The sequence below is a fragment of the Bombus pascuorum genome, chromosome 1 (assembly GCF_905332965.1).
Source record: "Bombus pascuorum chromosome 1, iyBomPasc1.1, whole genome shotgun sequence".
In the NCBI taxonomy this organism is placed as follows: domain Eukaryota; kingdom Metazoa; phylum Arthropoda; class Insecta; order Hymenoptera; family Apidae; genus Bombus; species Bombus pascuorum.
Genome location: NC_083488.1, coordinates 14,033,865 through 14,046,844, shown reverse-complemented (window position 1 = coordinate 14,046,844; position 12,980 = coordinate 14,033,865). Strand labels below are relative to the sequence as shown.

Genomic DNA, 12,980 nt, shown 5'->3' with positions numbered 1-12,980 from the left:
ACCTTCAACAGATTGATAAAAGATAATAATTATTTCCAGTTTGATGAAAACAAATTTAAAATACCTGGACTTTTAATAATAGACACTCCTGGACACGAATCTTTTAGTAATTTAAGAAACCGAGGATCTTCTCTATGTGATATAGCGATATTAGTCGTAGATATTATGCATGGTTTAGAACCACAAACTATCGAAAGTATTAATTTGCTTAAAACGAAGAAATGTCCTTTCATTGTAGCTTTAAATAAAATTGACAGGTATAGCATTTAAAATTAATTGCTATGATATTACGTTAATTAAATGCTAGCAATGTAATAGTAACATAATTTCTGTAGATTATATGATTGGCAAACTATGAATCGGAAAGATGTTCAAGATATTGTAAAAAGTCAAGCTATTAATACACAACGTGAGTTTGAAAAACGTTCGAAGGATGTTATTGTGCAATTTGCGGAACAAGGCCTGAATGCTGCGTTATTTTATGAAAATCCAGATCCTAGAAGTTATGTTTCCCTTGTACCTACTAGTGCTATTACAGGTAAATCGATACATTATATTGTTTTTTTTTTTTTTTTTTTTAATAATATAAAGTTTTTAAATGTTTTGGTACAAAATAAAGTTATTACTTTTTGTACAGGCGAGGGTATGGGCAATCTACTATCGTTAATAGTAGATGCCTGCCAAGGTCCACTAGCTAAGAGGCTCATGTATAGCGAAGAGCTTCAAGCCACTGTTCTAGAAGTGAAAGCATTACCAGGCCTTGGAACAACAATAGATTGTATTCTAGTCAATGGAATATTGAGAGAAGGTGAAACAATGATAGTAGCAGGTACCGATGGTCCAATAGTAACTCAAATACGCTCGCTTCTTATGCCACAACCGTTGAAAGAATTAAGAGTTAAAGTAAGTATACGAAGTCTCGTTTACAATTAACTGTATTAATAATACTCATCTGTTGTGATTTTAGTACAAAAGTAATTCTATGTATAAAAATTTGATAACAATATCTTTTTTATTTAATGAATTGCAGAATGCGTATATCGAACATCGTGAGGTTAAAGCTGCGCAAGGAGTAAAAATTGCTGCGAAGGATTTAGAAAAAGCGATTGCAGGTAAGCAGCGACTTATTAAATCGTTATCACAGCATTACTATATATTATTAGTACTATTAATATTACAGAAGAAATAAACCAAAATTTTTATTTTGTAAATAGGATTGAATCTCCAAGTGGCTCACAAACCAGATGAAGTAGATGTCCTGAAAGAAGAAATCGCGAAAGAGTTGACAAGTGCTCTTGGCAATATTCGACTCGTGGAACGCGGTGTTTACGTACAAGCGTCGACATTAGGAGCCCTAGAAGCGTTGTTGGACTTCCTTAAAAGTAGCAAGATACCGGTAAGTTTTATTTATATGATACATGTAATGTATCTATTACTTATACAATATAAGTTCGCTTATTTTATCATATACTATTCAGCATCGATAACGACAAATAGCGAAATGCATAAATAAACGACGTAATATATAAACAAACAAATTAAACCGTATTTGAAAAGTTCGAATGTAATTTCTTAAAAAACTGGAAATTTCTAACACGTTAGAAGTTTGTTTTTGTAGTTATAATGGTGCATTTGTTTTTATTCGTTTAATAAATTTACGTTAATTCCTTCGTTCAACGAGAGAATTAGAAAACAGCATTGAAAATGTAAAAACAAAAGCAAACTGTGACTAGTAGAAAAATCGACGGTAAAGCGGGTAGAGAGACTGAAAGCAAATGAATGTGAGGGAAAAAGATGTGCAAAGGGAGGAGTGAGATAGAAAGGGAGAGAAAGAGAGAGAGAGAACAGCAGCAACGAACCACTTCCTTCTTAACAGTTTAGCAGGATACGACTCATTGGTCGCATACGGTGCTTGTAGTTGTGATCCATCGTGCTATCAACCGTGTTGTGCATCCGTGAGCACGCCTTATAGGTTTCCACAGGGTGTCTTGTATATTCCGCGATTTTCCATCATGCATGATGCCCTCATCATTATAAAATTTACGATAATACATCAACAAAAATATCCACTTAGAAGCAAAATTTTGATTTATTAATATTACGCGTTTTGTATTCTTCTTCTAAAACTATATCGCACGCATGCATATTACAATTTAACAAGATCGATATTCGTTAAAAAAAGCGTGCTATGATTCTCAATGGATAGGGAAGGTTTCCAGAAAAGTTATCGATGTAGACCAATATATTGTTTGTTAACTGGCGTGTGTCGTAGATCAAATTGACGGCATTATCATTGCCTTGATGATTTGACATTGTTCGTTCGTTCATTCGTATAGTAGCTCAGCAGCAGTGCATCAACGTTCGCATGATAAAGAAAAAAAAGTATGCGTGGCTACGATGGTTTGGTTCGAGGTAACGTCCGAAACGGCCTTAAGCCTGTCCTTCCTCGGATTATGAATGGGCTGCCCCCACCGTATCGTACGATCACGTGTCCCGTGACGTCAGGTTTTATCGCAGGCATACGCGACACACGCACGCAGCCAGTCGTAAGTACGGTCCGTCACTCTACGGGCAATGCGGGTATACTTTTACATATGGCACGCAGGAGGGAGTAGACAGTAGAGCGGCGAATGGAGACCAGCCGTGTACAACCTTCTCTCTCTCTCTCTTTTCTTCTCACCTTTTTTCTCCTGTTCGCTCTTTCTTCTTCCTCTAGTTCTATCTTTATCCGTCCTGCCCTTCTCTTTCGTTTTACGAGAGACTCTCTTTCTCAACGAGAAGGAGAAATCGTGGGGTTGGCGGGCTATACTCACTGGCAGTATATAGAGATTCTCTGAGAAGGCTTCTCTTCTGCCAACACACAGAGACACGGACGCGTGTGGGCTGGAAAAAAGAATACGTGACCAACGTACAGGAAACTGCCCACACTCGGAGCAAAAGCACCGTGGGTGGACGGATCGACGAACGGGCGGACGTACGACTCGAATCGTAGCCCTGTGTGTCGGTTTATAAGGCGTATGTTGCGCTAAAGATGGGACACGAATATCACGTACCATCGAGGGAATGCTCTATCGATATCAATATTCGCCTCTTCTTCTTCTTCTTCCTTTTTCCATTGGCACGTGGGTAGATATATCAAAGATCGATATTTCGATCACGTCCGATGAATGGAATATGCGATCGAATCGCAACCTTCTTCGTCTATGGAGCTATTATTCGTGATTTGTTTTGAATTACTTTTCAATTCTTTTATCGGGTGATTTATGTATAGTAAATCCGAGGTCGAGCAACGAAATTCATCGTTTGTCATGAATGAATCGAACATTTGCTTATATCGAATTTAATCTAGTTTTGTCGATCTTGCAAACAGGATCCAAACGAAATGCTTAATATTTACGAAGTAGCTTCGCTTCGGCTTCGAACGCATACGTACACATATCCGTTCGATTATGATGGCGTTGGCGAATTGACGATTCTTACCGAGTATCTTTCTGTCCTCGTCCTGTTTAGACGAGCAGGATCGAAATAAATAGTTTAACCGGGACACGCGCTATTCTTCTTGGAACGAGTCGTAGGCACGCGCATCGATTAATAATTATCCACCTCGTTCGTAATATAGGCACGTAGAAATTAACGTTTTAGTCCTCGAACGAAAAGAATCTTTTAAAAAGGAAAATATTCCACCTAGTTTCAGAGTTATTACATTTTTTATCTTCTTTAAAGAGTCTAAAAAGTTGATCGAAACCTTTCCAAGGTAGATCCATTGCGTAATTGAACTAATGCTAGTAGTAAAATTCTACGATTCAACTCATAAGTTACGAGTATTAATAAATTCCCTTGCGTAACAGGAACAGGTTTGTTAGTAAGAAACAAGTTGATCGATTGTCCTAGTCGATGTAAAATTTTTAAATTGCAGAAACTTTATATAATAGAAGTCTATAATCTAGAACTTGTCATTTGTCAATTCACTAATATTATTAATTGGTAAATTATTGTGCAAGAAGATCAAAATATTAGGGCTAGTGAATCTCGAGTTTGCCTAATTGTCACAATGATTCTTCAAAGTCGAAAAGTTCAAAATGGGTGTGGGATGCAGGTAACTAAAAGTAGATCGCGTGAATTTTTCGCTTGTTGGAGTCTGGGTGGCATAGTTGGTTCCGTTGCTCGGCGGAACTCGTGACGAGCGGACGAACGGACGGAGGTGCAGTTCGCTCCTCTTCTGCAGCAGGAAAAGATGGCTCGTTTCCTCGCATTGTTTTTAACCGCGGTATATAAGCAGCTATACCGGGACATGGGAGCGGATATGCGGAGTGCGGACACGCGAGTGCACGCTCTGTCGGCCGTATGCCGGCATCCTACGATGTACGAGTTTTCACGACGAAAGAAGCCGCTCAAAGATTACCGGCCTCTGAAAAGGAGAGAAATAAACGACGTTGACCGGTAATCTCGAAATCTTAACGGAAACTGATTAATGATAGCGTTTAGTTGTTTTCTGTCAACGTGCCGGTACTATGCTGTGTTTCAATGCATTGCGCTGTTCGCTTTCCACCTTTTTCTTCTTCATTCTTTTCCTCTATATCCCTTTTCTTTCTTCCTTATCACTAAATATTTAAAATCGGATGAGAATTGTAAGAAATTGTTACATTTTGAATTCGATGAATTAATAGTTCATCGCTTTACAATGTGGGCAGCTTTCCTAGCGTTTCGTATTCGTAGAATTTTACAGTCGACTAATTCGTTTCCTTCTTCGGTATAGAGTTTGTAAAATAAGAAGCGACGAAGCGAACGAGTGTCGTCGAACTATCCAGCAATCGATGACAGCAACGTCAGTTAGGGAACAAATCGAAAAAGATGCGAAAGAAAAATGGAGATTGCAGGTCCGTGATACAAAACAATGTCGATTAGCAGCCAGTCGTTCCTCCTGTTTCTTCCACTTTGTTATATGCGGTAGATGTTTATCAAATTTCGTTTGCACCGCTTAACACGATTTAATTATACGAAAGTGGAAAATTATTTGATGCTATTTATATGTACCGGCTAGCAAACACCGTGTCGAAACAGCAATTATTCGCGCGCCGTTTTCTACGGCACGAATCTACGCGGCGATCAATTTTTTTTCTCTCGAGAGATACACCGCAGACCGGTGAAGCCACGAACATAGGCAGAGGAAAGAGCGCAATTTAAACCGAGGCGTAAGTTTAATAAATTAGAGTTTCCTTGTTCGGGAAACGTTCCGCGGTTATGACAAGAGGTTGAAGAGGATCCATGCCCTGGCGGCCGGTTTTTAATGCCGGAAGCGTCCCTCTTTCTCCTTCAGGCCCCTCTGTTTCTCTCTCTTCTTCACGACTTGCTCTCGACTTCCTCCCGCTTGTACCAGCATTTCTTTCGCTGGCAACATCTGTCGTCCGTCTTTTCTCTGTTAACTCTGTCTCTTTCCCTCCACTTTCTCTTTCCCCTTTTCCCTACCTTCTTCTCCCTTTTATTCACCGCCTTTCCCCCCCCCCTCTTTTTGTTCTTTTCTATTTCCCTCTTTCACCTTTTCTCCTTCCACTTCTTTCCACGATAGCATCTGTTCCACTCGAACGAGCCTATTGCCAAATTGGGGGCTATTTGCGAATTCCAACGAGTTCGATGTTCGCTCGTATTTCTTCCTCTATGTCTGTTCAATATTTCCTTCGGGACAACGTCGATTCGATTAAAGCTCGTTGCTCGTTAAATTCCAACGTGTTTGCTTTGAACAGGGATTCCAGTTTTACGTTAGAATCGTAAGAATCTCGTGGACAGGAAATATTCGTTTTTCATTGATCTTTTCTGTTTAATATTTTTTCCACATATATTTCCGTATTTAAAACAAGCAATCTCAAAAATACCCCACGTTTCAAGGAACTATTTGAAACACGACGATTATTATTGTTACATAGCTTATGGAGAACGCAACATATTTCTTTGAACTTATTCGAATTTCAATGTGTGTAATTCGTCCATCTTTCACGCACTATTTTTAGCCTACCTGATTTCTTTTTCTCGTTTCCATTCTTTTTTTAACACATACGAAATAAACACGGATATTGGACGCGTCATTAATTGCATTCCTGACCAGCGATGCTCTCTGATTCTCCCTTACCACCTCCCACGCTACACCTCTTTCGTTTCTCTCTCTTTTTCATTCATTCGGTTGCTACTCGCGGGTCGGTCCTTTTACCTTATTCCACCGGATGGTATCACAATTCACCGTTCATCAATGAAACATGACTAGCTCTTGATGTTTCGGTGAGTAGGCTTATTTATCGTGCGGTAGTGCCTTCTAATTGGCCCGCGTATTTCTTTCCTTTTTCCTCCCGTTCATCGCTGTCGGTTGATTCATTACGTAAAGGTCATGGATTTCAACAACTTTGCACCGCTGCTGCCAAGTTTAAAGGATCATTCATAACGATTCCTTGTCTTTGATTTCCCATTAAAGATACTATCTTTTTTAATTTTTCCTACTACCGTTATCTTCGTTATTATTTAACGTTTTAAACACAGAAAACACAATTTTTATGTTCCTTACATATAAAAATCTAATTTTTGTTATTTAGCCTTGTACAAAATTTGCAGAAACTACGTGCACTGTGCCACTGGCCAATACTTTGAGCTTCATTTTTATTCAATAGCTCATGAAAGTATTCAAACACTTGTAGAAATAGTTTACGAATATATTAGACCCGTTATACGAAAATTTAAATATGTGTTATATAACATACCCAATACAATACACTTATATACAAATTTCCTATACAAGTGTTAAAATACTTTCATGATTTTAAATAGAACTGTATAACATTCTTATGTTGATTATGATCCCGTTTACATAAAATAAGATAAAAGCAATGACGTATGGTCACCGAAATACGTATTAGATATTTTCGTTGAAGAGAAGCTTCGTTGAAACTCGCTATGGTGGTCCATGAAAAAAGCCAGCCATATCTCGTCCTAATATCAGAATGCGGCAACGCACCGGAAGTCTTAAAAAGTCGTCTTATCTTCAAAAATTCTCGGCAACGTATCATCTTCTACTCATCCCGTTTCCTCCGCCTCGTTTCCCCCGTCATCTCTGTCTGCTTTGCGATGAATGATTATCGGTCTATTGCTCGTCTAAACTCGAAAATTAACTCGTAAATGTAACTACTGTTCCATCGGCCACTTTATCCACTAGCAATTAGTCGGACATTATCGTTGGAAAGTTCTGCTATCTTAATGGGAAGGAATCCTTAAGTATCACGTCCGTCACGTTCATCGACACTTCTGTTGTTTCAAATACTATATACATACTACATTTTCATATCTATTGGAACCTTTCACCTATGAATCAAAGTTTGTACTACTCTAGAATAAAAAGAATACAAAGTACAAAAATATCTACCGCATTCTTTCATTTGTAAGTCAAAATTTGTATTGTTTCAGAATAAAAGAATGCGAATTCTCAAATATTCATATCTCATGAAAATTGTACCGCTTTAGAGTAGGAGAGTATAAATGATCAAATTCTCATGCCTATTGAAAGCTTTTAACTACGAATCAAGCTTTATACTGTTTTAGAATAAAAAGGTATGTTTCTAGAATAAGAAAACACGAGTTATAAATTTTTAAACGATATTTTTGATGTCTTCCAATTTATGTTTCATATCAACTGATATTCGAGGAATTCATTCGATCGAATGACAATTAGAGTTTGAATCCACGGGATAACTTGTTTGTAAGTGCATCGGTGCGTTTATTTCTACATTGTCGTGTCTCGTCGCATTGGTGAAGCCGAATCCGGACAGCATGCGTCACTAGTTATTTTTGCGGCTAAACAGACACACGCTTACTCGCATAGCATTCCACTGTATTTATGTTACGGTGACAGTGGTTTATGCTTTACCTTAATATTTTGTTTTCCTTCCAAGTACGGAACTCTGTTGCGACCGAATCTAGAGTTCTCCGTTTCAACGCGCAGCATTCGACGTGAGGAGACCTTGACGTTACGTGCTCGTTCAACTTTTGTCAAATTTCAATTTATAAATTTATTAACTGAGAGAATCATTTTTTTTTATTGCAGTATGCTGGAATTCGCATCGGCCCTGTAGTTAAGAAGGATGTTATGAAAGCCTCTATCATGTTGGAACACGATAGTCAGTGAGTAGCTTGTTTATTTCAAAGAATTACATCTCTGCGTTTGTTATAACGTATAGATCCTATCTAATCGACGTTAATTTATTCACAGGTACGCCACAATCTTGGCGTTTGACGTGAAGATCGAGAGAGACGCTCAAGAGTTGGCCGACTCGTTAGGAGTTAAAATCTTCCAGGCAGACATTATTTACCATCTCTTCGACAAGTTCACCTCGTACAGAGAAGAACTGAAGCAACGTAAACGAGACGAAAACAAGCATATCGCTGTATTCCCTTGTAAACTTCGTGTCTTGCCACAGGTATATACCATATAAGTCCCATTCCTCTCATTTTTGCCTATCTTCATACCGAATACCTAAATTGGAGCAAAGCTTATCGTCATTGAGGCGACTCTTTTCGGTCAGGATGACATTTGTCGACGATTTTTCTTTCTAAAAGGACATTCGTCTCCGTTTCAGTACATCTTCAACTCTCGAGATCCTATCGTAATGGGCGTGATGGTGGAAGCCGGGATCGTAAAAGAAGGAACACCGCTTTGCGTGCCCAGTAAAGACGTGAGTATCTCGTTTCTGTTTTCTTACTTACTTGCCTCGTTACGCTTTCTTAGACTCCAAACGTGCTGTACGTTATCAGAAATGGTTCTGCGCTGCACAGCATATAAAGCATACAAATCGAAGGGAAGTTCTGTCGCGCGAACATAATTGCACTGCGAAAAAGTCTCCGGTCGAGAATTAATTGAAACTCTCGTCACGGTAGTCGCGTGTCTCTTTTCTCTCGTCGCTTCTGAATACGATTATCAGAGAATTTGAGTCGAATCCTTAAGGGGCACTGTGGCTTAAGTTCCCAGCGAGCGGGACTCTTTAGTAACGCGTTGGTGAACTCGTTCGAGGGAAATACGCCGGTCCAGTTGGTCGATCGATCGCCTCGATCAAACGATTGAATACATAAACCGCTCGAATCTTGCCGGTTTCCTCCAATTTCCAGATCGTGATTTTTCCTGTATAAAATTTCGCTCCTCTTTCGATCGTTGTTTAGACTAATACCTTGCATGTTTTTCGTCACTTTTTACGCTCTACGAATACAGAGAAATGAAAACTGTCTGAAGAAAGAGTCATATGCGCTAATGTTGTTTTTCTATGTACCTCGCCTTATCAGCGCGAGATCAAGTGGGAAAAATTTCTAGATTAGTGTTTTGCGTGTCTCATTTAAGCGTGAAAATTGTTCAAAGCATTGAACCTTGTCGATGTACTTTCGTGACACACCTTGAAAGTTGATTCTTCGAAACATATTAAATCGATCTATAACTATAGTGGAGTCTATGAAATCATCTTTGTGGTAATTTGGAAAGTACGCGTCATAAGTAATCATAACTTAATAACTACCAGCGTATGCATAATATACAGTACCACTTTTTGTAAGCTTCAGAATATTTCTGTCTACGTGTTAAAGTAACCAGCATATCGTTGTTACGAACTTTGAAAAATAAGCAATGACGAATAATTTACGCTTATGATACTATAAAAATCTGAAGCAAAGAAAAAATTATGAACATTGTAAACAGTTGGGAAAATTCGAGAAGATTATCGAGCCGGTTCCACGGACGAGCGAGTTCCTTCTCTGTTTCTTGTAGGAGTAAATTGGTGGGTAGCCGTTCTTTGCAGTCTCGCCATACGCGGTAGCACGCGAACACTACAGGTTGCCTAGCCTCGAATTCGTAGGCGTCGCGATGCCATTAGCAGCCTGCAAATTCCCGTAAACAAAAATTCCAACTATATTCTCTTGAAATACACCCACGTGGTGGTCGTGCGCGCCGACCGAAATGATTTACTAGGCAAACGGTTCGCCTTCGAATAGTCGCGTTCTTTGCGTAAGATCGTTTCAAATTTTCCTGCGTGGGAACGGCTTGATTTATCTAGACATAAGTATCTCCGGTGCTCGTTTAACGAACATTCAATTATTGGCTTGACAACATTCAATTATTTCGTCAAACTCGAACGTCAATCTATTGTGATACCAGTCATTTTCTTCTCGTTGCTTTTATCGCTTAGACCGCGTAAATATTTGTGTTTTTCTTCATTTGATGTAATAAAGTAGGATTATTTAAGTTATCTAAGCTTCAACACCTGAAGATTTAATCTTGAACCTTGCACAAATTAATCATATTTGTTATAGTATTAAGAGACACCATTACTCTTTAATGTTATAACGAGAGAATGAGAAAATATCATGTACATACTCTAGATTCAGCAGGAGAAGATGTTAGGAATAAGAAAATAATTCAAATAACTATATTGTAGGTTTATTTGTGAATACAGTCAGTTATTCTAAAATAGCAAAAAGAAAGTGAAATCGGAAGTACTTAAGACGAGTTTCATTTTAACTCTTTGGACATTTACTTTCACGGTGTATTATTAGCGTGCAGTCAATGAAAATCAATACGAGCTGAATACAATCATAAGAGGCTAATATTTGAGGAAACTGTGGATAAAATTCAATTCAAATAGAGAAATCTCTGTGCTTCTCTATTACGGTGAATGATGAATTATACGTGTCATTTGGCATATGTAAATTTATGTTCTCTTATACGATCATTTAACAGCAGCATAGATAAACGACAAGCGTTGAAAATTGTTCAATCCCACTTTCATCGTTTTCCAATATTTCTCTGGTCGCGACATGCATCGACACGATATCTCTGTATGACCTGCGGCATTAAATCTTTGCGGTTAATTTAACACGATCGGTTGAAGTAAAACGAGTGAAAAAGCGTAAGAGGTGACAGGCGACGAGGCGTAGTGGTTGGCAAGCCCTGCGACTTTCGGTCCGGCGGTTACGTTTCAGATGCAAATGGTGGTATAAATTATTCGATTCAATAATATCGAAGCGTATGTGGGTGATAGCAACGCGTAAAATTCGTAACGTGCACGTCACACGCTGTATCACCGTCTGCGTGTGCAACGAGTACATATTTCTCGCCCGCGCGTAGAAAGCAGTTCCGACCACGTTGCTGGCCCACGCGTCCTCGACTTCAAACTGTGCACACTCCTTTCGGCCCTACCTTGCTTTTTCGTTGCATTTTGGTCTTTATTTAAGTTCCACTGAAATTCCATTGTCAGACGGTGTCCGCAATCTTGATTAATTAACTCAACTTTTCGTTCATTTCTTAATTTTGTTACGTAAGTACATGAAAAACACTCAGTTCTCGAAAAACAAATGATTTACGTACTTTCAAGATAATAATATAAATATAATAATAGTAAATATTATAATAGGTAGTATATTGTAACTGTTTTTCTTTTTTTTTAGAACTCCTATTTTGCAATTAAATTTCTTATAATGACGCATATTGTAACTCTGCGGTCTATTTGTCACTTGTCAATTCACTGATATCGTTAGTTGATAAATTAAATTGGAAATTGCAGAAGTTATTGTTTCATACAGTTTTGATGCGGAATGAACATCCATACGCAGTTATGTAAGACAGTATAGTAGATGCCGAATACATAAACGATAGTGAATAGATCTGATCCATGTCTCTGGTTGTCGTGGTATTTTTTATTAGCAAACGATTATCCAGACCGGATGTCGAGTATCACGATTGCCTGTTAGTGAGCAGGGTCAGGTTAGGTCAGTTCTGAAGTCGAATCTCGAACGGATCTGTATTTGCGAATAAGAGGAATGCAATAGACGTGGTGCGCCGTGAAAGGAACATATGAAGCTCGTACAGAAAAAGACGACACAACTTTTAAGTACGTGATTCTGCAAGCATTGCGCGAATTTGGACCGTCTCGTGCGCTGTCGATAATCAAATGTTTTAGTATGAATTTAATAACTGGCGGTTTTTCACCGTAGCAATATTATTCACCTATACAACTTATTCGTAAAAAAATATTACTTTACATTACAAGTATTTGCAGATATCCTTATTTTTCAATGAAACTTGAAAAGTTCAGCTGACCCGAGATTTCTGTATACCACTGTAAATACGCGAACATGAAGGTCATACCCATCAAATCGCATGTTTTTGAAAGCGAACTAACTATTTCACTGTCTCTCTCTTTCTGCTCGTGTTTTACGTGGAATTTTATTATACTATTATATGCGTTGGTTTATATGTTGTCAGCCGAATCAGTAATTAAGAAGTCGTTAAGACGATTGAAAAATCGATTTCTTAAAAAAGAAAAAAAAGGGGGAGAGAAAAAAGAAAGAAATGTTTCGAGGAAAATAACGAATTAATGGGCATGAAATAAGTAGGATTGATGAAAATACGATTGGTTTTCAAAGATAAAGTCCATGAACAACGACGGAGGTATTTCCATGGCTTCCATCGTTATCGGGCGTATACGCGCGTTGCGCAACGGCCTCGATAGGCGCTTTAACGTCGAGCGGAAATCCGGCGGATTCTTTTAGCCTGCCGTTTTCTTGCCGTTCCGCCATTCCTTTTCTTCGTCTTATCCCTTTTCCTCCTTTTTCTCTAGTCGTCCGCTGGTGTTCTTGCTCGCCGCTCGATGACCCGAACTTATGTTCGCGTTACTTTTCCTTGATAGATTTTTCCATTCTTATCCGCTTCGATAGTCAATCGTTGATCGCATGTGTAGCGCATCTTGCTTGGTCGACACGATAATAGGATTCATACACTGATAAGAATCTCGAGGTTGTTGAAATAAGTAATAAGATAATAAGATCGAAGACTAAAAATGATCGTACGACTGATAGAATTAATGATATGATTTGTGAAAAGCTGAAAAATAATCGAATTTCTTTACAAGAACACAAGGTTAGAGTGTTATGTCATGAACGACGATGAGATGAAGAGTCGAAGGATC

General features: G+C 38.5%; 1 protein-coding gene across 2 annotated transcripts in view; it reads left to right on the top strand.

The window, feature by feature from the left end:
* Positions 1 to 12,980, top strand: part of LOC132905502 (eukaryotic translation initiation factor 5B) — a 29,158-nt gene that overhangs the window by 3,019 nt on the left and 13,159 nt on the right. For both annotated transcript variants that reach the window (XM_060956845.1, XM_060956856.1), the window contains exons 7-14: positions 40 to 257; positions 336 to 538; positions 638 to 903; positions 1,031 to 1,112; positions 1,215 to 1,396; positions 8,081 to 8,157; positions 8,246 to 8,453; positions 8,613 to 8,708. In XM_060956845.1, the coding sequence (XP_060812828.1) occupies positions 40 to 257; positions 336 to 538; positions 638 to 903; positions 1,031 to 1,112; positions 1,215 to 1,396; positions 8,081 to 8,157; positions 8,246 to 8,453; positions 8,613 to 8,708 (1,332 nt within the window). The remainder of the gene's footprint in view (positions 1 to 39; positions 258 to 335; positions 539 to 637; positions 904 to 1,030; positions 1,113 to 1,214; positions 1,397 to 8,080; positions 8,158 to 8,245; positions 8,454 to 8,612; positions 8,709 to 12,980) is intronic.